Here is a 22,871-nt window from a genome sequence, read left to right on the forward strand (position 1 = left end):
TTACAAACTGCAGATCCTCAATTTAAACACACATTGCCATTCAAGTCTAGGAAAATCAGGTGCCTCCTCTTTGAGGAGGTAGGTGGGTACCTACACAGCCCTGCTGCCTTAGAAATGGCCTGGGTAACACCTGCTGGTAAGACAGCCCCAGGGGGGTGAGGGTGTTGGGCAAGGGGGATGCCCAAACTGCCTGGAAGGGCATTTACCCAAAGCTCATCTTGGTAAAGAGGGAGACAACGATCAGCTGTATTAAACAACAACCAGGGAATTACCAGGAAACTTTTAGTTGGGGGGTGGTGAGGTCAGCTAAGCAGATGTGCAAGCAAATCGTGAGGATTTGAAGGGTGCGGGAGAAGAGGGGAGCAGGGCTGGTGGTGGCCCTGCCAGGCGCAGCCACCCTAGTTGTACAAGGAAGTTTAGAAATTTCTAGGCACACATTAACATTTCATAACTATATTGTCTATCTTTATCTGTTGCACTGCAGATATTGATCCTAAGTGTACAGTTCAGCAAGTTAATTACATGTTAACAACAAAACAATAAACCACTTAAACTGTGATCGGTCACATCAACCGGGCAGGTTTTCCCTACAGCGTCTATCTGACCGAACAGTGCTGCAGTGGCAGGTCTTGCAACTGCCTCTGCAATGGGCGCACATGCAAGAAAATATGACAGCTACGTAAGATGAGACTGCTGATAGCTGGGATTTCTTAAGATGTTCAAGCGAGTAAGTAATTTTTGAGAGTAAAGCTTCCTCTTTATGTTTCTAGAAAATGACATCATAAAGTAATTTAGGCTCTACCTCTTGTAAAACTGTGATATTTTCTCATCAGAAATACTCACCATACATGCCCATCCTCTTCTTCCGCACCACCTGCCACCAAGCGGCTGTATCCACAGCAGGCACATGTATGTACCAGAACGGTTCCCCGACATTTTGTGAGGAAGTCTTTGGGCTTTACAAAGAGGCAAAGATGAACTGCCCGAGGAGATTCCAAGGAGATGTATGAAAAAATGCATTATTTTATTTGTTTGAATTCATCCTTGCCTGCAGTAATTTTATTTTTTCATGTTTAAAAAAACTTGACCATTCTTCCTTTCAAGTAGGGCCTGGAAAGTAAAACACACACATATCTGAAACAATGAAAGATCTTTGGGGCGGGGGAGGAAATGAGGAGATAAAAGTAGGTATTTTGGATGTATTAAAATAAAAGACTCTCTTGCAACACAATTGTTAAGTGTGAAGGAACGCAGCCCAAACACCAAAGCAAAAACTGCTTTTTTCTTTAAGCCACATCAACTTTGAAGAACTCTTGAATTCTAACCTGATGTTGAAAGACTAATACATCAAAAAATGTTTCAAAATATCTTCACATCCTCTAAAGAGCACTGTATCCTAATGACAGTGTAAAGAGTACTTACAGTTTTGCCTGATAGGAAAATAAATTTAAATACAATCATATAACACAAATATGGCACCAAAATATTTATTTACAGCATATATATATTAATTCTTTTCACTTTTTATGACTATATTTCCCCCCTTTTAAAGCTATCCAGATTAAAAATGTCCAAGTCTGTTAAGAGAAGAAAACATTCCCAAAATAAATAAGAAACAAGAAAGGAAGCCAGCTATAGCACACCATCTGCTACCAGTCCTCTTGTAAAATACATTCCAGTTAATAGAGAGTACATTTACAGTAACACATTGACACTATTCACTCTCATCAGCTTACATACTAAACAAATACCATGTTGGCATGAAGAGAAACATATGTTCCAAAAAGGAAGAGCCATTTGTCCCTGTGTCATCTGAATTTGCATAGGAAAGAGCCACCTCCTCACCTGAATTAAATCCCTAGAACCCCTTTGCTTTTGAAGAAAACAGCCATCTACTGTCTCCGAAACAAATAAGGCAACAAGCACTCCAGTTTGGGAGGTTTGGTTTGTGGACATGACTGAGTACAGCTTCACCAACCACACATGTCCTAGCCTGTGAACTGCTATGTGATTGCCTCCTCCAGCCACTACACACCAGCTTTTAGAGAAGCTCACCCGAATGACCAGAGTTTTTCTTTGCCCCTCAGAAATTTTGTTCCTGAAGTACCTGGTCTGAAATCAACAAGCTGAAGACACCTGAAGCTTCTCAGGATCAATATTTGGCCAAAACATTGCTGGAGGTCAGCAGTCAGAAGCTAGCTTGCAAAGGAGACCTTCCCTTGGATTTCTTCTCCCCTGCAGAGTGTTCACATGGAAAGTTTTTGCACAAAACCAGCAGGTCCACATTTTCTAAAACAGACTGAAAATCACTTTAGTTTCAAACTGGAAGCTTAGAGACCTATTTTGGTTAGGTTGTAGAGCACTTTAAACATGCTAAGTGCTACGTTAGTGCTAAGTATTGGAAAACTACTAATTCGACCAAGAACAGACACTAAAGCCAGATTTTTCCAAGCTAAGCACGGGACTGTGTTGGCATGGCCTCACATTTAGAAATACCAGATGTGTCCACAAGCACACGGCCAACCTCGCATGGCGATGCAATCAGTGCATGCAAATACTTTCTGTACCCAATTCAGAGACTTGCATAGACTGCATACCTTGAAAACAGGATTCCAGTCAAAATGATTAGCAAATGAGTTCTAAATAACAACTCAGAACATTTCTTATTTTATTAAATATGCCTGCTTTCAGCTGGCATCTCATCCTGAATTTCAGCAAGCATTAAAACTGGAGTAAGATTTTGTTAGTGTTTGGTTTCCTACTGAGAGTTCAAAATATGTTTTCAAATTTAAGGCAGTTCTTTAATAATTTTTGTTTTAAAACAAAAAGTGAATAGTTTCAGGTTTTCTATACTCTCAACAGAAAGGGACAATTTTCCAGGTGCTTCCAAACTTTGGGACAGAATTAACACACTTACTTTTTTCCAGTAGGAAATTTATCCAAAGTGGCAAGGCTTGATTCTCCTTTCATATGGAAGCAAACCAAAAGCAATTCCACTACAGGGAATGAAAAAGTCCTGAAAAACTAAATCTCTCCACAAGGTTTGTAAATTTTGGGTTTCATCCATGGAATTCAACTTGAAAGCTTCTGAGCATGCTAGCATCCAATGTCCAGAAACACACATTAGCTTATGCTTAACCCAAAATCCAATAAGCTGAAGCCTACTGGAGGTAAATATCCAGCAAATCACAGGCTAAAACCCCCAGGAGAATGGCTTAGTCGCCTTTTCCTATAGATCTACAGAAACCAAGTCTCCCACTATTCCCAAGTGGTTCAATCATCAGTAAATTTAAATTAACTTGAAAACAAGAAACCTAGATCAATGTGAGACTGCTTCCCACATCCCTATGAACTCCACAGTGTTTTACTATTTCCTTGTGATTGACAGCAGGCTACTAGCATAGAGCTTAAGTCTTACTTAATAAAATTTGTGAGTACAAAGCAGCCTTTTTAATTTTTGTTTTGTATTTGAACAGTGATTTCTCTACATACGTAGTAGTTTAGCACTCAGAGTGGCATTTGTTCCTTAAGCTAAAAAGCTGTCAGTTGGTCAATAACATGTCAACTTTACAAGTAATTCAGAATCAGTTTTTAACCAAGGTTAGCAAGGCATTTCAAATACAACACACTGGTATTATTTCTGTTCAGAAACTGAGTAAAAGAAATGAAAATGATTTTGAAATTGTATAATTAAAAAAATGTGTTACTAATTCCTTGAGGATGGGTATTATCATACAAAGTAAAGACTCATCCTAGAAAGACACAGTGGAGGAGAAGAACACAGGAAGGTCAAATCTCTTCTGGACTTTTGACAGGGTTAGCGGAAATCAGTTTTGTTTGGCAGAGATCTATAAGAACTTGGACATTTAATTTTTCCCAATCACTGTAAAACTGTTTTTAACTGAGCTGGAAATAGTTCAAAATACAATTTAAGTTGACCTATAGAAGTGCATGGGATATTCTGGCCACAGTTTAACACAAAACCAAAAACCTATCCCATTTCAAAAAATCTACAGAAGAGTCTCCTCTAGGACACCAGAAGTTGCTCCAGACAGCCTGTTTAAATCTCCATGCCCAAATGAATGGCTATTAGCTCTTGGGCTCAAAGGAACTTAAAAGTCAGGACATGTATAAAGCTGTTTTGCTAATATTCAAATAGTCTGAACCAAATAACCCTCTAGGATAGGGCCTTGATGACTTACCAAACTTATGAATCCAGCTGCGTGCACAAGGGAGGCACGCAGGTTTTACAAACCAGCAAGACATAGTAAGACACTAGGTAATAAAAACCAATACTAATAACAAAACAAATCTCTGGCCAAGGCTGAAAAAAAAAAAAACTTTGATGCTTGGAGGTTTTGGTAACTATTTCATTTGTTTGTTTGTTTTTAAACTAGTTTTATAATATGATAGTAACACTGTTCTTAGCAAGATTTGCCATAAAAAACCAGCCTGTATGAAATGCAACTACACTAAATCAGTACAGTTATAGAACAGCATTACAGCTCTTTACATCTGCACTATAACGTTCAGTCTTATAAAAAGACCATGCTCTTATGAAGCCCAGGCAGCCAGCTTCTTCATTTCATCTTCATCCTCCGCTCTCTTCCTGGTCGATGCTGCAGAGAAAGAGAGATTAACAATAACCGTCAACTGATGTAACAGTCAGAACTTTATTTGTTAGCGTGCAGACTTACACAGTGCTCTTCAGTTTGAAGATCTCGGATCAATTTACTGAGTAGCAAGCTAAACATAGGTAATGCAGTAATGAAGCTGATGAGAGACATGACTATTTTGCCACACCATTATCTCACATGTAACCCTGAGGTTAACGATATAGGTCTGATGTAACTCCTACTGAAAGACTACCGCAGAAAATACATTTAACCTCTAAAAACTGTCACAGAGAGCAAGCATGCAAAGAATGCTGCCAGTTCTTTCACCGCCACGTGGGCGGGCACAAGTGACCTACCCCTGGCCGGCTGTGCATCCTGCTACCTTTCCAAATAGCGCTGAAGGGTTCTGCATGTGCAGGTCCAGTCTCCAAAGGGACTCACTCCATTTTAACAGAGTGTGTCATTTATTAAAAGGGAGAAAGAAATTCCTGAACTTATTTTGTTCAGGTGACATCAGCTAACTGCTGTGTTCACAGCAACAGCAATCCTCAGCTCTGTACCAGGTCCCACACATACTTTCTCTTTTTTTTTTTTTACCCAGATCTCCTACCACACATCTTTCACATTCCCTGAACTAAAACCTCACCCAAATAGTCTTCATTCGCTGACCTACAAATGGCATGCCCTACAGCCCAGGTTCAACCTCAGGCTGCCTCCATCCGTGGGCTGTGCACGTCACGACTTGCGCTCCTCCAGACATCAGTGGAACACTGTAACTGGGTGCAACACCCTCGCGCGTACGTTTACAGCAGCCAGCTGGCTCCTGCCTGTGGCAGCCATACGGCCAGGAGCCCACTGTCTTGAGAGGGGCTGCACCTTGGGGCACCAACTTGGGGCACTAAAGGTGGAGGAGGACATGGGAGACCCAGGGTCCAGTCCCTACTCTGGAGGCAAGTGCTGCTGACTCACTGCGTGACTGGGGATGGTCACCATGCCTCACTCCATCTCAGTTTCCCCATCTCTAAAATCAGGAGGGTAAGAGGCATCTCCCATTACAAGCATTATAGAATTAACTGTTTGTCTTATTTGGGCATTGCTGTGTAACGGTAAGCATCCAGTTTTGTAAAAGATAACACAGTTTTGCAAGGCCTTACACTAAATGCAACCAGCTATTTTTGCCTGAAGCAGTCACACAGATAGATGAAGTAGCAAATTAAGATAGAAGCACATGGAGGTGGAATGGGTTTAATAAAAATGTCAGCTGGCACAGCTGGATCTGGAAGAGGATGTATGAACACGTCATAAATGCCCAGACTGCAATTTGCCCTGGGTTTTCCTAAATCCATTTTTTACTAGCTGTTCTGCAATTGACTTAAGTAGATGAGGCAACAATCCCAGTTTGAACATTTTAAACTGCTTCTCAGGGTTTTTAGTGCTGCCTACATCTAAGAGCCTCTGAGCTGAGCAGATCTAGGTAATCTGTTCTGCAGCAGAATGCACCATAAACAACCTGTGCCACGTGTGTGCTGCCCTTGCCACCAAATATTTATACTCTTTTAGTCTTTCAACTGAGAGAGAACATGAGGGACAAGGGTAAAAGGTATAGTTAAAAGTTGACTGTCTCTGGCTTAATTCAAAATAAACAGGACAGAACTACAGAAAAGTAAGACTGCTGCTTAAAGCCAGGAATAAGCCTGTTCTGTAGAAAGAAAGCAAAGGAATTACAATATTTCTTTAAATGTGTACTTCCTGCTGCCTCCTTCATTTCTAATTAAAATACCAATGGCAAATATCAAACCACTGCCCTATGAAGCTGGATCTTTGTGACGCAAACATTTTGAATCTAGGTCAGACTCTAATTAAAAAAGACTAAGGACTTCATTGCCAAAAAGAGAAAAAAGGTCTTCCTGTTCCTCAGTGATCTCACTACATTTCAGTAGGAGATGCATTATTTTATGTGCAAGGTCAAGTTCCCCAAGTTTGCCTCCCCAAATCTACACAGACTTTGATCTTAAATGTTTTCATACAGCAAACTAGAATTCCACTCTGCTTTTTCTGATAAACAGATACAAAAAAGGAAAAGGAACCTATAATACTTAAGAAGTTAAAGCACAGTTAAAAACATATCTGGAACTCTCTCTTCCCCTCCTCCTCCTCCTCCCAGCATGCCTTAATCATGAGAAACATAAAATGGCAAGCAAGCAGTTTACCAGGGCGAGAAGGCAGTGATGTGGATGGAACACTTGGGAGTCTGACATCTCTCATTCCCTTGTTCAATTCTTCTTGCTCCAGTTCTTCTAATTCTGCCATCAACTCATCCTAAATTAAAGGAAAACATTATTTACAAATTCATTGCCCTGACAGTGATCTCAGGCAAGGGCACATTTAACAACCGTGAAGCAAAGCACTACTGAAAAAAGAGTTTACAACTGAAAACAAGTATCAAAAACCAGCATATCACAGGTATAATTTTTACTAAGTGTGGGCAATAACAATAAACCTTAATTGAAAGGTGAAAGGAGGACACTGGAAGTTAGAAACAGGACAATGAATAAAATTAGAAAGAAAATTGATGGCAGTGTAGTACTCACCAAAAAGGCAAAGAGGGGAAAAAAGGTCCCTCTGCCTTCCTCAGGTTTGTTCCAAATCTAGAGCCTGTACTCTTAGAACAGATTCTAATTTTAATGTGCAATTTCTTCCATTTTAAAAAGCAAACAGCTTCAACTAGTTATAAGGTAGACTGTCATTAAACATTATGCTTCTGCCCTATCACACAAGTTCAGGATTATATACGACGTCAAACCAGCACTGGAATCAGAGCTGTCTTCCCGAGTCCTGTTTTTCACTCTTGAAGCATGAAACACTCTCGGGCCTTTAGCTGCAGAAGCTGATTTGGACAGTTGATCTAATCCACTTGTATAATACTAAAGAGGCTATACACTTTTTTTTAAAAAGTCAAGGACTTACTCCTTGGCCAGAGTTTCCCAAGAAAGGAAGCTAAATTTTACACAATTGTAGAGAAATGGACCTTTGGCACATTGATAAAAATGGTTTAAAATGAAACAATGGGCAAAAGTGGCTGTAGCAAAGTGAGATCTACTAGGTATTGAAATGGGCTTTGCCTACCCATTTATACCTTGCTTATCACCAATGTGAAAATTAAAATTATAATTACAAAGGCACCGCAGGCCTTCCTAGACTTACTTTTTTCATGTTTTTATATTTTTAATATAAAAAAAAGGCTACAGCTTGCCTGTCTGACCTAGTTCACAGTGCAAATACTAGGATATCATCTACAAATTTCAGCATCAGGTCTACACCTGGTGATGTTCAATTAACAGCTGATCTCTGAAAGAAATGTGCAAGCAGGGGCCCCATGTCTTACTTAGGCATTTAGCTAAGGTGCAAGTATGTCTGCACTTCAAGTGTCCCAGTCAGTGGTATAAATACAAGCCTCTTACAAATTTAGTATCCAAGTTGTTGTAAAGTCAGTGGAAACAGGTATTTCTGAAGACCTCTAGATGGTCATCTAACACTCTCCCACACCAAATTAGTCCTTACCACCCTCTGGTGAACAAGTAAACAAGAGATGCATCAGCCATGACCGGGTCTTTAAAAAACCCCAAAAACAAACAAAAAAAAGGTGAAGGAAACAGTGATTATGACCCCTACACTTTTAAAATAATAGTGTAATGGCTAAAATGTTTGTTGGTGAAGTGGAAGACCCAAGTTTTAAGTTCTTCTAAGCATCAAGCACGGATTTAACTTATGTTTCCCACAACGCAGGCATTGCTTTACAACTAGGGTGTGGAGTATTGCAACAGCAACAATAAATCCCCTTTCTCTTCTTGAATCTTGGCCAAAAAGATGGCAAAGAGAAGATATCATGTGAACTCTCAGGTTCCAGGCTTTGTCCACCAGAATGTGGGTATTTTGCATTTGATTATTAGAAACAGGCCTCCAGGCAAGGGTCACCCCTCCCAGCGAGCAGGGAGGACAGAGCTTGTTTGCATTCTTCATTACATACACCATGTAAACCCAAGGAGAAAGAACCCTTATGTTTTTGTGTCTATCTGGAGCAGCAGAAATTACATGCTTCCATGATCTCCTTAAACACATGGCACATGTAAAGAGGAAATCCAAACGTGTGGTCAAAGTGTGCTTCAAAAAGATAAAATTAAATATCATCCTCCAACACAAATCACCTCATCACCCAGCAATTAAGTTATTGATTCTAGCAGTCTAAAGCTGAAGTGGGCTGCAAACCAGGTTTCCCAATTACAGGACAAGTGCTATCAGTATTAGCCTCCTATGCAAAAGCTGGTGCTGGTACAATGATGCCCTGTGTGACAGTGGCTTATTTTCTCAGAACAGAAAACATGCCCGTCAACTTAGACTAGTATCTCTTAGAAACTTCCAGGTCAATCTACAACATGCTTACTAAATCTAGACTCCTAAAAATTAAGCACTGATGAAAAGTAAGTGTCACTGTATAGCTATTTGGGATGGCAGTATGTTTTTCAGTTGTTTGAAGCCTAGTTTATACAGGCCAAATCCCATTCCTTGTGCCAGTACCGATTACTCTGATTACAGAAAAGTCTATTTACATTCAAAGTGGAAAAACAAAATACAAAGAATCATTATTATTTTCAAAAAATTATAAGTGTTGAATGAAACCTCCCCTCTCCCCCAATCAAGCAAATACCATATAGCATATGATTTTTAATTTGTTGTCATTTGGGCACATCGGAATGAATTAGTTGGGGAGAAAGTGAATTGTTTGATTCTTTGGGGCATTCTTCAAACAATCCCTAGTGCTTGGTTGTTTTAAAACATAGTTAAAAACCAAACCCAAACTGGTTATGATACTGAGCCTGATCCCTAGCTCTGGATTCTACGGATTGTAGGAATTTTGATCATACTTGATCCTTGAGTCCTCAGCCATGGTTGGATCAGAAATAAGTAGTGTCCTGCTTAGATACACAAAAATCAAGTCCAGGGACACTGGATGAAAGCTACTGCAACAAATTTTCAGAAGGCCCTAAGTGCATCGTGAGGGTTTCAGAAGAAAAGAGCTCAAGGAAGAAACCTTATTGCCTCCAACAGGAATTACTTCTACCTAATGCACCTACTTCTGTAGAATATCTGGAAAACAGGGAAAGGACTTGCACCTCCAAGCATCAAAAAAAACCCCATTAAAATACCAGTCCAAATGTTCAGAATTGTGAATAGCAGCCTGTTTGTGGCATAGGAACATGCACTTAGTCAAACGGATGTCTATTTGGAGCACAAAAAATTGTATGTTTCAGTGTCCACTTGGAGCATACAAATAGCACATTTTAGCGACCTCCTCCTTCCATGGTAGAAATGAGAATAACAACCATAGGAGTGCAGTTAAAAATGGCCTTTTAAAAATTTATATATAAATTAATATATATATATTTACATATATAGAAATTTTATTTATTTATAAATAAATTATTAAAATGTCCTAGATAGGATAAGCTAGAACCAAGGAATTTCACATCCACATCTTTTGAGAAACAAACCCCTAGAACAAGCCACCACACAACAAAATAACTATGGAGTCATTTAACAGCTAAAACTCACAGGCTTTACTGAAGTACTAACCTCATCAAACTCATCACCAAAGGCAGCTCGGTTTGAGATAGCATCTGAAATTTCCTGGGCAACATCTTGCTGTTCAGTGATATCTTGCATCAAATCATCAATTTTGTTCAAGTCCCTGGCAAGATAACATGGAAACATTTTATAAAAATATATCATTCAAATCCTACAGAAGAGACTCAAAAACTAACAGATCCTATTTTCTTTTTATGCCCATGGCTGTATAAACAGCAGAACTCACAGGGAATAATTTCCCTCACCTACACCTTAATGTTTCTTGGCAACCTTCTGTGTGTTTTAGCCAGTCCCATTTCTTCCGTTTTGGGATTATGAGAAAAGTCAAAGTGCAGCAGTCTGTGTCTGTCTCCCTCTCTGCACTCCTCATACCTCTGCCAGCCAACAGTCACATTCCCTGGGCAGGTCTCCTCTCCTTCCCGAGGTCAGCATCTTTACAGATGCATCTTTTTGATGTTAAGCTTTCACCAGAACTGAGGGAACTTCACAGGACTATATCCCATTTAAAAGCCTCCCCTTATTATTAACTTCATTATTGTTTCAGTTCCTGTTTACTTCTCCCAGAACAACCTTTAACTCTGTTTATTCAGGCAGGAAAATGCCTTATGAAACAATATAGGACATACAAAAACACTACATGCACACAGAAAAAATAACCCTCTTTTTTATTCAGGTCTAATTAGTACTTTAAATCACACAGTCCAGCTTACGGACTTGGAGGGAAAGAGTCCACTTAGTTTCTTCTACTGTTTTCTTCTGGAAAGACCAAGGGCAGAGGCCAGTCTCCACTGCCAAAGCAGACTTAAAACAACAGGTACCACACAGATCTCTCTAGTTAGCTGGACTTCCTTCTAGACTTGCTGTTAAGATATTTTTCCACCAGATATAACATTACAGCACCAATAACATTCCTGACATTAAATGCCTGAACCCAAAATGAAGTCAAAACTGCCAGAATTGATACAATAAACTGTAGTGATGAAATAGTTTGGAAGTGGTTAGTAAGCTCAACTTGAAAGCTATTAGAAAGCACTTACATATTTTCATGCACTTTTTTCATAGCTTGTGCAGCATAACCCATATTCTTGAGCACTTCTGTGTTGGTGTGGGAATTTTCCAGTGCCTCTCTCTGGAACTCAATGGTCGAAAGCGTCCCATCAATTTGACTCAACTGTTTCTCATATCTCTTTTTTCTCTTCAGTGCTTGTAAGGCAGCTGTAAAGCAAAGAGGCAAAGTGCTCTGTATATTTATATAGCAAAACACAAAGACAAGTAGTTCAGCACCAAGCCAACCTGCAGAATTTGTAATTCTCACCCTCCTACCTTACTAGTAGGGAGACAAACTTTGACCACACCAGATCAGCAGCCTGTTTATCACCAACATGCTGTTGCATGAACATGCTGGGAAGCCTCTTAGATTAATTCCTTTTAGCACCACAGGGAAGAGCAGCTTCTTCCTCCACTGCGGGAGATCTTGAACTCCATCCTGCACACACAGGCAAAGCAGGGAAAATGGGGAGGAAAAAGAAAACCGTCAGAGAGAAGTCAGAAAGGAGGAAACAGAGGAAAGAAAGAAACGAGGTTGCAATACATAAGTAAAAACTAAAGACAGAGTAAGAAGATCTGTCATGATAAGCACACCTCCACCAGTGCTGCTTTCTAAACTCTGTCTCAGCAGCAGAAACTGGCAAGTGCAACAGAAAGCCAAGTGGCCTAACCGAGCAGGTGGGCGAGAGCAGAGGAGGACTCACACTTCTCTGGCTTTCAGCTGTATCTATTCCTTACAATCACTTAGGAGCACAATATTTAAACCTTAAAACTTGAAAACGTATAGAACTTTGTAGACATGGCTACAGTCAAATCCAGCTACTCCCCATTATCTTTGTAAACCATTGAGATCAGTCTTTTATATTTGCTAAGTTATGAGCAACATACTTTGCCCAGAGTAAATCATTACCAGAATAAATGCACGTGACAAGCAGGAGGAGAAAAGGGCTTTCTCTCCGCCTCGGGGTGTGGGAGACACACAATCTTGCCACAAGCATTTCCTGACCACTGTCCTTTCCAAACTACAGGTGTCAGGCAAGAACAAAAACCCAAACAAACCAAGAGAGACCGAGTTCACCCATTGCTTTTTCAATGCTATTAATATTGCATCCTTTCCCTTCTCTCTTATATTTAATTTTTAAATCAGGTTCAGAGCCAGCAAGCAACTGCAGCCCCCCAGACTCAACCAACCGATAGCAGCAATTCCTGCTGCTGTCCTATTAAAAAAATTGCCCACGTGCAATAACACTGAACCTTGACACTGGGGTACACAACTTTTCAAATGAAGGTAGGATCCCTCCAAGGAGGGGGCATAGATTTATGGTGTGTAACACCACAGTAAAAATGTTAGTGCTTTGTTGACAAATGCTTGAATCAACACGATCAAAATTGCTCATCATTAGCTGCACAAGGACAAGCATTCATGCAGGCTAAGATACACAATGTCTTTAGCGCCTGCAGTTAAATGTTTCAGGACAGCAAACCCGAATCACAACAGATTAATGACAGCATTCAAATTCAAGATTTTCCCAGATTTTGGGGGATAGTCTAAAGATCATGCATATTCTGAAAAATATGCATGACACCAGATGATGTCATGCCAACAGCAAACGTGAGAATTGTAAAATTCTCATTGGCAATTCCAAAATATATCAGTCTGACTTAATCCCAAATAATCTTTTAACCTACTTATTTATGCCTCTTATTGGTAGTGTCAGGACACCAGCCCCTTCCTTCCTTAGCTTTAGTTGAATCAAAATTTGATCCTGGATTCTTAGGTTAGAAAGCCAGAGATCCCAGTTAAATTTAACGGTCTGAAAATGTGCATAACACCAGCTGCGTCAGGGAGGACTCTAAAGCCCTGCGGGCTGAGGAGCACCAACTAGCTGATGCAGAAAAGCTTCAAATGGAGTAAGTAGCTACCACAGGGAAATATTTCTAATCGGTGATTTTCAGAAATGGGACTCTGTAATGGTGCTGTTGTTATTGGCTGCTCTGAGAGAAAATGGATTTCCTCTGTTGCACACAAAGCAGTTGTTTTCAAAATCCTGAAGGTTCCTGTATTAACATTTAATTAAACCACACCCAAATTAAGAAACCACAGAAGAAGCTAAACTCTGTGTGACTTCACCTATTCATAAACAGCTTTTCCAGTTATTGTAGTGCAACATACCATCTTTATTATTTCTCTTTAGTTTTACCAGTGACTTACAGAACAAAGCACTTCATAGGAAATCAATTCATACTGCTTCCTTATCAACCAAGGCATAATTCCTGCACCACACTATATGATTTTTCTCATTTATATTAAATGAATGCCCTTCATTGCAGTGTTTTGTAATAGTAGCTCCCATAGCTAAGAGAATTTCCTTGTTATTTGAAATCTATTTTTTTCTGTTTTACAGATTATCATGAACTTTAAGTGCTTCCCTACTGTGCATACAAGCATTTTAAGATTTGTGTGCAACTCTTACAAGAAGATTGACATGCTTTACAGAAATGCTACTGCATTATAATAGCCAAACTGAAGAAGAACAGATCTATCAAAAAAAAAAATTGAGCAGAGAACATAAAACTGAAGGTCCAAGAATGGCACTGAAAAAGGGTGTTCCCCATTCCAAAGATTTCAAAGAAGGAATACAGCCCAGGGAGGAAGAGTCTAAGCAGGGTTAGAGTCTGAAGAAGCAAATAGAATTAATACCAATTCAACCAGGAAGAGGTGGAGGTCTTCTCCAGGAGAAAAAGCAATCTCATACACTGTGTCTGTTGTGCTCCAAAGAAGCCAATTCAACTCCTGCATTTCATAATGAAGTGGCTAGCAGTTGGCTGGGCTTTTGCACGTTTCCTGTGTTCTAAGTCCAGCAAGCAGGATACAGCTCACAGATTAGGAACCACTGCTTTTAATCCGAGTTGGGTTTTTTTTTTTCCTCCCCCCCCTCCCCCCCGAGGTAAGTGGCTGGAACAACAGTAGCCTATTATGTCAGTTTAAGTATACGTATTAAAGAACTACTGTAATTAACATACAGAAGGACACTTTTCCAATATCACTACTATGCTGATACTTCACTAAGGAAGCAGAAATGGCCAGCTGGGCAATAGTAATCCTGGCCACACTGGGTATCCAGGTTTCTAAAGGAAAGAACAAAATTGGTGACATAGAAAGAGTTGTGGCACCCTCCTCATGGTTTCATGACAGATCAGAATAAAGAGAGACAGTATGGCGATAACAACACCTTCACCTGTCAAGCCCACCACCAACACCCATCGGAACAGCAATTACTGATGATCAGTTCTTCTGAAGCAGAAATAAAACCATTGTCTAGTAATCCTTAAAATTCCCAGGGGAAAACTGATAAAGAAGGAAAAGAGTGTTTCTTCAGAAGATATAGCACCACTGTGAAAATACTGGATCTCATTCATAGATACAGTTCACAAACCTCCACTTCAGTCCTGCGAGGGATCGATGGATTACAGCTTCTGATCTCTGAGCCTATTGCTCAGAGATGTGCTGGACACACTGCAGCACACTCGAAGCCTAGAGGAGATGAGCCAGGGGCTCCAGACGCAACAGGAACCAACAGGGAAACACTGGGAATTTTTGAATTCCAGCCACGCCAGCAAGTCAGCCTCATCAGGGACACAACTGAAATGCCTCTACACAAACGCACAGAGCGTGGGGAATAAACAAGAGGAGCTGGAGATGTGTGTGTGCCTGCAAGGCTATGACCTTAGTGGCATTACAGAGATGTGGTGGGATGGCTCCTCTGACTGGAGTGTTGGGATGGAAGGGTACAGGCTCTTTAGGAAGGACAAGCAGAGCAGATGAGGAGGGGGTGTCACCCTCTATGTCAATGACCAGCTGTAGTGCATGGAACTCCACCTGGCGATGGATGAGGAGCCGACCAAGAGCCTATGGGTCAGGATTAGAGGGAGCACTGAAGCAGGGGACATCATAGTGGAGGTCTGCTACAGGCCACCTGACCAGGGAGACCGAGCAGATGAAGCCCTCTATAGGCAGATAGGAGCAGCCTCACATTCACAAGCGCTGGTCCTTATGGGGGACATCTGCTGGAGGGACAACACAGCAGAGTGCAAGCAATCCAGGAAGTTCCTGGAACGTGTCGATGATAACTTTCTCCTCCAAGTGACAGAGGAGCCCACGAGGAGAGGTGCCATGCTGGACCTTGTTCTCACCAACAAAGAGGGCCTGGTAGGCGATGTTAAGCTCAAGGGCAGCCTTGGCTACAGTGACCATGAAATGGTGGAGTTCAAGATCCTCAGGGCAGCAAGGAGGGCACACAGCAAACTCACTACCCTGGACTTCAGGAGAGCAGACTTTGGCCTCTTCAGGGATCTGCTTGGTAGAATATCATGGGGCAAAGCCCTGGAAGGAAGAGGGGCCCAAGACAGCTGGCTAATATTCAAGGGTCACCTCCTCCAAGCTCAGGAGCGATGCATCCCAATAAAGAGGAAGTCAAGCAAAAACACCAAGAGGCCCCCATGGATGAACAAGGAGCTCCTGGGCAAAGTCAAACACAAAAAGGAAGCCTGCAGAGGGTGGAAGCAAGGGCAGGTAGCCTGGGAGGAATACAAACTGTCCGAGCAGCCAGGGATCAGGTTAGGAAAACCATAGAATTAGATCTGGCCAGGGATGTCAAGGACAACAAGAAAAGCTTCTATAGGTATGTTACTGAGAAAAAGAGGACGAGGGAAAATGTGGGTCCCCTCTGGAATAAAACGGGTGACCTGGTTACCCAGGATATGGAGAAGGCTGAGGTACTCAAGGACTTCTTTGCCTCAGTCTTCACTGGCAAATGCTTGAGCCACACTGCCCAGGTCGCAGAAGGCAGGGACTGGGAGAATGCAGAACCGCCCACTGTAGGCAAAGATCAGGTTCAAGAATATCTAAGGAACCTGAAGGTGCACAAGTCCATGGGACCTGATGAGTTGCATCCGTGGGTCTTGAGGGAACTGGTGGATGAAGTGGCCAGGCCACTCGCCATCATATTTGAGAAGTCCTGGCAGTCCAGTGAAGTTCGCACTGACTGGAAAAGGGGAAACATACCACCCATCTTTAAGAAGGGAAAAAAGGAAGACCCAAGGTACTACAGGCCGGTCAGTCTCACCTCTGCGCCTGGCAAGATTATGGAGCAGATCCTCCTGGAGACTACGCTCAGGCACATGGAAGATAAGGAGCTGATTGGTGACAGCCAACACGACTTCACTAAGGGCAAATCGTGCCTGACAAATTTGGTGGTCTTCTATGATAGGGTTACAGCATTGGTGGACAAGGGAAGAGCAACTGACATCATCTACCTGGACTTGTGCAAGGCATTTGACACTGTCCCACACGACATCCTTGTCTCTAAATTGGAGAGACATGGAGTCGATGGATGGACCACTCGGTGGATAAGGAATTGGCGGGAAGGTCACACTCAAAGGGTTGTGATCAACGGCTCCATGTCCAAGTGGAGAACAGTGATGAGTGGCATTCCTCAGGGGTCGGTACTGGGACCAGCACTGTTCAACATCTTTGCTGGTGACATGGACAGTGGGATCGAGTGCACCCTCAGCAAGTTTGCCGATGACACCAAGCTGTGTGGTGTGGTCGACACGCTGGAGGGAAGGGATGCCATCCAGAGGGACCTTGGCAGGCTGGAGAGGCGGGCCCATGCAAACCGCATGAAGTTCAACAAGGCCAAGTGCAAGGTCCTGCACATGGGTTGGCACAATCCCAAGCACGACTATAGGCTGGGCGAGGAATGGATTGAAAGCAGCCCTGAGGAGAAGGACGTGGGGGTGTTGGTTGATGAGAAGCTCAACATGAGCCGGCAGTGTGCGCTTGCAGCCCAGAAAGCCAACCGTGTCCTGGGCTGCATCAAAAGAGGCGTGACCAGCAGGTCGAGGGAGGTGATCCTGCCCCTCTACTCCACTCTTGTGAGACCCCACCTGGAGTACTGCATCCAGCTCTGGGGGCCCCAGTACAGGAGAGACATCGAGCTGTTGGAGCGAGTCCAGAGGAGGGCCGTGAAGCTGATCAGAGGGCTGGAGCACCTCTGCTATGGGGGCAGGCTGAAAGAGTTGGGATTGTTCAGCCTGGAGAAAAGGTGGCTCCAGGGAGATCTAATCGTGGCCTACAGGAAAGATGGTGAGGGACTGTTTATCAGGGAGTGTAGTGACAGGACAAGGGGTAATGGGTTTAAGCTGAAGGAGGGTCAGTTTGGATTCGATGTTAGAAAGAAATTCTTTACTGTTAGAGTGGTGAGGCACTGGCACAGGTTGCCCAGACAGGTTGTGGATGCCCCATCCCTGGAAGTGTTCAAGGCCAGGTTGGATGGGGCTTTGGGCAACGTGGTCTAGTGGAGGGTGTCCCTGCCCATAGCAGGGGGGTTGGAACTAGATGATCTTTGAGGTCCCTTCCAACCCAAACCATTCTATGATTCTATGATCTCCCTTCCATCAGGTACAACGAAAAAAAATGCTGCTGAGGCCATGAAAATCATACCACCCTAAGTAAGTTCATAATCAGCATTCATAATCCTGAAAACCTTGTGGGGGAAGCCACATACCAGTTACAACTGAGGTGCTAATTCAAAAACAATAATGCACTTGCCTCATTATAACCATTCCAGTTCATGGCAAGACACGTGAAACAATTCATGAAGATTAGAGAACAATAGCCGTAACTCACAGAACAAAGACACACTAAAAGCTTCCTCCTATCTCCCTGCCAGAAACCCTCAGTCCCAACCTGTCACACACCCTGCCATTGGCATGACAGCCCTGTCCACGTTAACATGCCACTACTACATTGTTGTTTGGTTCCAACAGCCTTCTGGTTACAACTACTTCATTGAAAAGGAATGCTACGCGGCTACACAAGCCCTGCCCAAATATACCACGCAATGTATTTAGCAGCATCTACTTGTAAAAGCCTACCTGCTATTCCAACTTTCTATACAGGTTTTGTCAGTAGTACTACGTGGCTCTTTATGGTTAAGATTTAATCCTATTCTGGATGGCTTCTTTTAACTGAATTCTTTTCAGTCAGCCATTTTTTAGCATCTGCAAAAGATTTCAGGCTGAAACAACACTCATTCAAGTGTATGTTATTTTCACAGGCACACTTCAGAAAACACATTTCCTTTTAAACAGAGTTCTCAAATATTCAGTATCACTTTCTGTCCTTTAAATTTTCCTGTATGACCTTCAAAATATTGAAGATGAAAGGCAAATTTGCAGATGGAGGTGGCAGCTGTATACTGGCTGAAACTGGGATACCCAAAAAAGTACAGCAAGAGATATAAAAAAAAAATAAAACCATGAGTTTATATCTGGAATGGGGACAGATGAAAAGGCAGCGCTAACTGCAAAAAGAAATACTGCTTATCATGATGTAATCTCTCCAGAAGAAATTCCAATACACATCGCTGTTTCAAAAACCCTCAAGTAGTCTAGCTACAGTAAAACATTAATGGGCAATGCTGGAAATGTATCACCCCAAAAGTGTAGCTAATTTCAGATTAGGTACAGGAACTGCAGAGATACTTCATAATGAAGTCAAAAATACGTAAGTGATGTTTCACATCTATTTACATAGCTAACGTGTTACAGCTTTTAAATCAAGTTAAGCCTACTGATGTCACATGAACCTATTCAAGAATCATCTGAACTCATGAAAAATTGCTGGTGCTTGAATCTGCTCTCTCGTGTCAGTATAACTGACTCAGACCCACGCACCTAAAAATCAAATGAGATCATGCTAATTTTTGCATTTTCTATACTTAGATACATCTTGCTCCAGTCTCGGACACTGCTGTTTTAGTTTCCACAGGCTTCTCCGCAGATGCAGTTAAAAAAACCCAACATTAAAAGTTACCTACAAAGTCCCTTTGAAGCATTCACTTTAACAAGGCAACGTAGATTAAAACTTTCATCCTCTCATTTGTGTGTATGTTTACATAATGCTACAATAGATGCTGGTTAGCACAGATTTCATCTGAACTATATAGTACAGTATACCAGCTAATATGCTGTCATATGTAAATCAACAGCAATTAAAGTAATTGATAGATCAAATGAAGGGGTATTCTTGGGGATTTAAGTTTGCTCATTAGCCTGCTAAATTCAAGCACTTTGGCACAGCAAGGTTAGTTTCTCTTCTGACTGTAGTTACACTATCCCATTTTGGCTTTAGAACCATTTTTGGCATGAAAAATTCCAGCTCTGCACTTCTTGCCCTGTCCTTAACTGTAGGTCCCTGAGCAAATGACTAGAAGGGAGTTATTTTTAACCACGATCAGCTCAACAATCCAGTTTGCAGCATGACTCCACAAACAACTGCATAGTTAAAAAACTTCTGGAATTGCACACTGAGCACAGAAGTGGAAACAAACATCTGGGAGAAAAGCTTCCTATGTCAAACGCTGCACGCCCGAAGCACAAGGCCAACACACACCCAAAACCAGCATCAACCAGCCGAGTTAAAGGAGAAGCAGATCCACCTTCTCCCAACAAGTGCTCATTCCTGCCTGTGCACCATCCTTTCCTTCACAGGTGCCCAAGCACCTGTGCGGCTGCCAAGTCAAATGGATAAATGGAACTTAACCTACCCTGGGTAAAAAAATAACCCAGTCAAAAAAAAAACCCACACAACATTTTACAGCTGCATCCAGCTTTCTGAAACACACCCTTCAGGGAGCTCTGCCGAGGAAAGGAAGGGAGCAGCATGGAGCGGGGCAGGAGCAAGGAAGCATTTCTTCTTCCTGCAATCGTGCCAGCTTAAAGTCCAGGCTTGGGATGAAGTTCCACAGCAGCACGTCTGGATCTAAACAGGAATTGCTACAGTCACAGGAGCCGGCCTGTTTTCTTGCATCAGCCCTGCCGCTCAGGTTATTTGCACGATGAACCCAGTCCCAGGGGCTATGTGTCCCACAGCAAATTAGTTTTCAGCTGAAACTAGTTTTCCTGAACTAGCTCACTGTGCCAGCACCTGCACAAGGGGACAAGAGAGACACCAGTTGAAGCCAGGGGAGTAGGAAGTGTGCGGGTCAACCCTGACCAGCCCAGTTGTGCTGCTGAACTGGCTTTACGCCCTCCAAACTATTTGTGCCTTCAAATCTGAACTGTCTTGACTCACGTTTTTAAATCCTTTCTAAGAGTTACTTTATTTAATTTGCTTTTTGCTAATAATTATTAAATGCTTAAGTATTACAAATACGTTAAAGGGCTAACCAAAACACCTTTAACAGGCAGCTCCTTACAAGTTCTAAGTTCATGGCATTATTTTTTTAAATTACTGAGCAACAGCAAGAGCAGATGAAAGAGTTACTTTCTCGTTACGTCACAAATCTTTAATTCAACGTGTTTTTCTTCTGTTTTGAAGTATTTAAAGAAAAATAAAGCTCAGAGTATACAAACAGGACTCCAGGTGACTTTAGGAAGTAATTAACTTGTTTCTCAAAGGCCTGTATATCCCCAAGACATTGGCTGCCATCACTTGTTTCCCAGAGATGACAACATCAGTATAGGCAGGATCCAGACCTCATTATCCCTTAGTATCATCTCCTTTGCAGCTAACAGCAGCCCAGACCAGTAGTTACTAATGCTCCAAACTATCATTCCTTTCTTAGTGGTAACATGTACTACTTATATGATTTGAGGCAATGGAATCACTTTGTTAGTTGCCAGCAGCATATTCTCCAACCCTTATAGTGGGGATAACGTGAATTTATCCATGAATATACATGAATGAGATCCTCACATGCTTCAGCTCCTTCGCTATCTGCACGACCAATGCTCAACACCCAAGCTGCAACCCCCTTCCCACGTTGAACAGTAGTACTTTGCACCACGTATCCAGCCAATTCCTGCATCGACTGCAGCGCAAAGCACAAACAAAGGTATCACACAGTGAACTACAGATATCACTGAGGAAGACAGCGTCCTATTATCAGCCCTCCATAATGACTCCACAATGTATTAAATAGTTGCCAAAGACCCAAAGCCACCACCATGTCCTAGCGTGCAAGCACCGTGGTGACACTTGCTCGGAGCCCACACATCACGAAGCACACTGCATACCTGCACAGCCCACAGACCCGACCCAGCAACAGCCCCTGCGAAACCCCGAGTGTCCCTCTTCTTAACAGAGCCCAGCACTTGGAGGCGCCGGTACCCTGGGATTTAAAGCCTCGCAAGCACCCGAGCTGCCGCCGCCGGCCCGGGCGTGCCCGAGCTTCCCCGGCGGAGGGCAGCGGGGCCCGGCCCGGCCCGGCCCCGGGTAGGCGAGGACTCACCTCGCTTGTTCTTGGTGCCGTGCTGCCGGGCTATGGCCAGCTCCCGCTCGATCCTCGTCTCCAGGTACTCCTGCTTCTTGCTGAGCATCTCCTCCGTCTCCCGCAACCGGGCCAGCGCCTCCTGCGGCGAGGGTCCCCCGCGGCCCTTGGAGGCGGCCGAGCCGCCCCCCTTGAAGAACTTGGAAATCTTGCTCATGGTGGGTCCAGCTCGGAAGGGTCTGGCCGGCCCGACCCGGCTCGCCGGAGCCTCCCCGCCTGGCACACGCCGTAAAGGCACTTCCTGAGCCCGCGGGCGGCGGCACAGCACCTGGCGGCGGGGCGGGCCCGGGCTGCCCGCCCAGGGGCGGCTCCGGGGAGGCCGAACTGCAGCTGCCCCCACGGGCCTCACGCGTACCCTGCGCTAGCGCCGGGTAGAGCGGCGGGAGGCGTAAGCGAGCTCCGCGGGGCAGCCCGCAGGGGTCCCGGGGGGAAGAGGGCAGAGCCCCGGGCGGGGCAGAGGGCGGCCGAGGCGGTGCCGGGCAGGCGTGCCCGCTTTGCCTGCGCTGCAGAGGCGGCTGCTTAGCTTGTGCTCCCCCTTCCCCCCCACTTTCAGTCTCACGAAGGTGCGTTTGAGGAGGGCTGCAGGCTGTAACAGCGCTGGCAAGGCCAGAACAGCCCGCGCCCGGTGCGGGACGGGCAGCTGACACGGGCGGAACGACTCCCCGCGAGGGCGGCGTGCAGAGCCGGGGGTGACACAGACCCAGCCCTCGGTCACCGGCTGTAACACCCAGGCACGGGAACGCACGCGGGTTAGGACTGAGAAAATAAACACTAAACTCTTAACAAACGTGGCTTTTAAAAGTATAAGTGCATCGCTAGGGAAACCACAGCGGCGCTCATAAATTACAAGAGCGCAAGAAGCATCTTGGAAAGCTGGGTTCCCCTTCCCTCCGCCTCTTTCACGAGGCCCTGCTCAGAGGGCTGCCGCGACCAACGACAGAAGCGAGACACAAAAAATACTTTTCCCCCCGGTAGCGGCAGCCTGACGCACGAAAAACACCAGCGGCTCTGAACGGACTGCAAGTCTGAGGCGCCGCTTACGCCCACACGGGCTCGTCAGCGCAGGTTTCCCGGAGCCCGGCGAGGCGGCCAGTCCTGCCGGGGCCCCAGCAGCTCGAACCCGCAGCCGCCCGGGCCCCGGCGGTGGGACGCTCACGCCCAGGCGCCCCTCAGGCCCCGCCCAGGCGCCCCTCAGGCCCCGCCCACCGCTCCGCCAGCCCCGCCCCGG

The 22,871-nt window shown here is 43.9% G+C and overlaps 1 protein-coding gene across 1 annotated transcript; it reads right to left on the bottom strand.

Moving 5' to 3' along the window:
• Nucleotides 1–1,471: 1,471 nt before the first annotated feature.
• On the bottom strand, nt 1,472–22,776 carry CHMP4C (charged multivesicular body protein 4C). The gene is made up of 5 exons (XM_075743816.1): nt 21,605–22,776; nt 11,297–11,474; nt 10,248–10,362; nt 6,827–6,935; nt 1,472–4,619 (listed from the first exon to the last, which is right to left on the bottom strand). The coding sequence occupies exons 1-5, from the start codon at nt 21,798–21,800 to the stop codon at nt 4,555–4,557; spliced, it is 663 nt and encodes a 220-aa protein (XP_075599931.1). The 5' UTR covers nt 21,801–22,776; the 3' UTR covers nt 1,472–4,554.
• Between the last annotated feature and the right edge of the window lie 95 nt (nt 22,777–22,871).

The sequence above is a fragment of the Balearica regulorum genome, chromosome 2, assembly GCF_011004875.1.
Source record: "Balearica regulorum gibbericeps isolate bBalReg1 chromosome 2, bBalReg1.pri, whole genome shotgun sequence".
Taxonomy (NCBI): domain Eukaryota; kingdom Metazoa; phylum Chordata; class Aves; order Gruiformes; family Gruidae; genus Balearica; species Balearica regulorum.

Excerpts from the sequence above, each read along its gene's own strand:
- CHMP4C (XM_075743816.1), bottom strand. The coding sequence starts at position 21,800 with ATGAGCAAGATTTCCAAGTTCTTCAAGGGGGGCGGCTCGGCCGCCTCC. Across the intron at positions 11,475-21,604 it reads CGGCACCAAGAACAAGCGAG|CTGCCTTACAAGCACTGAAG; the intron begins GTGAGTCCTCGC and ends TTTGCTTTACAG. Across the intron at positions 4,620-6,826 it reads ATCACTGCCTTCTCGCCCTG|CATCGACCAGGAAGAGAGCG; the intron begins GTAAACTGCTTG and ends CTTTCTCTGCAG.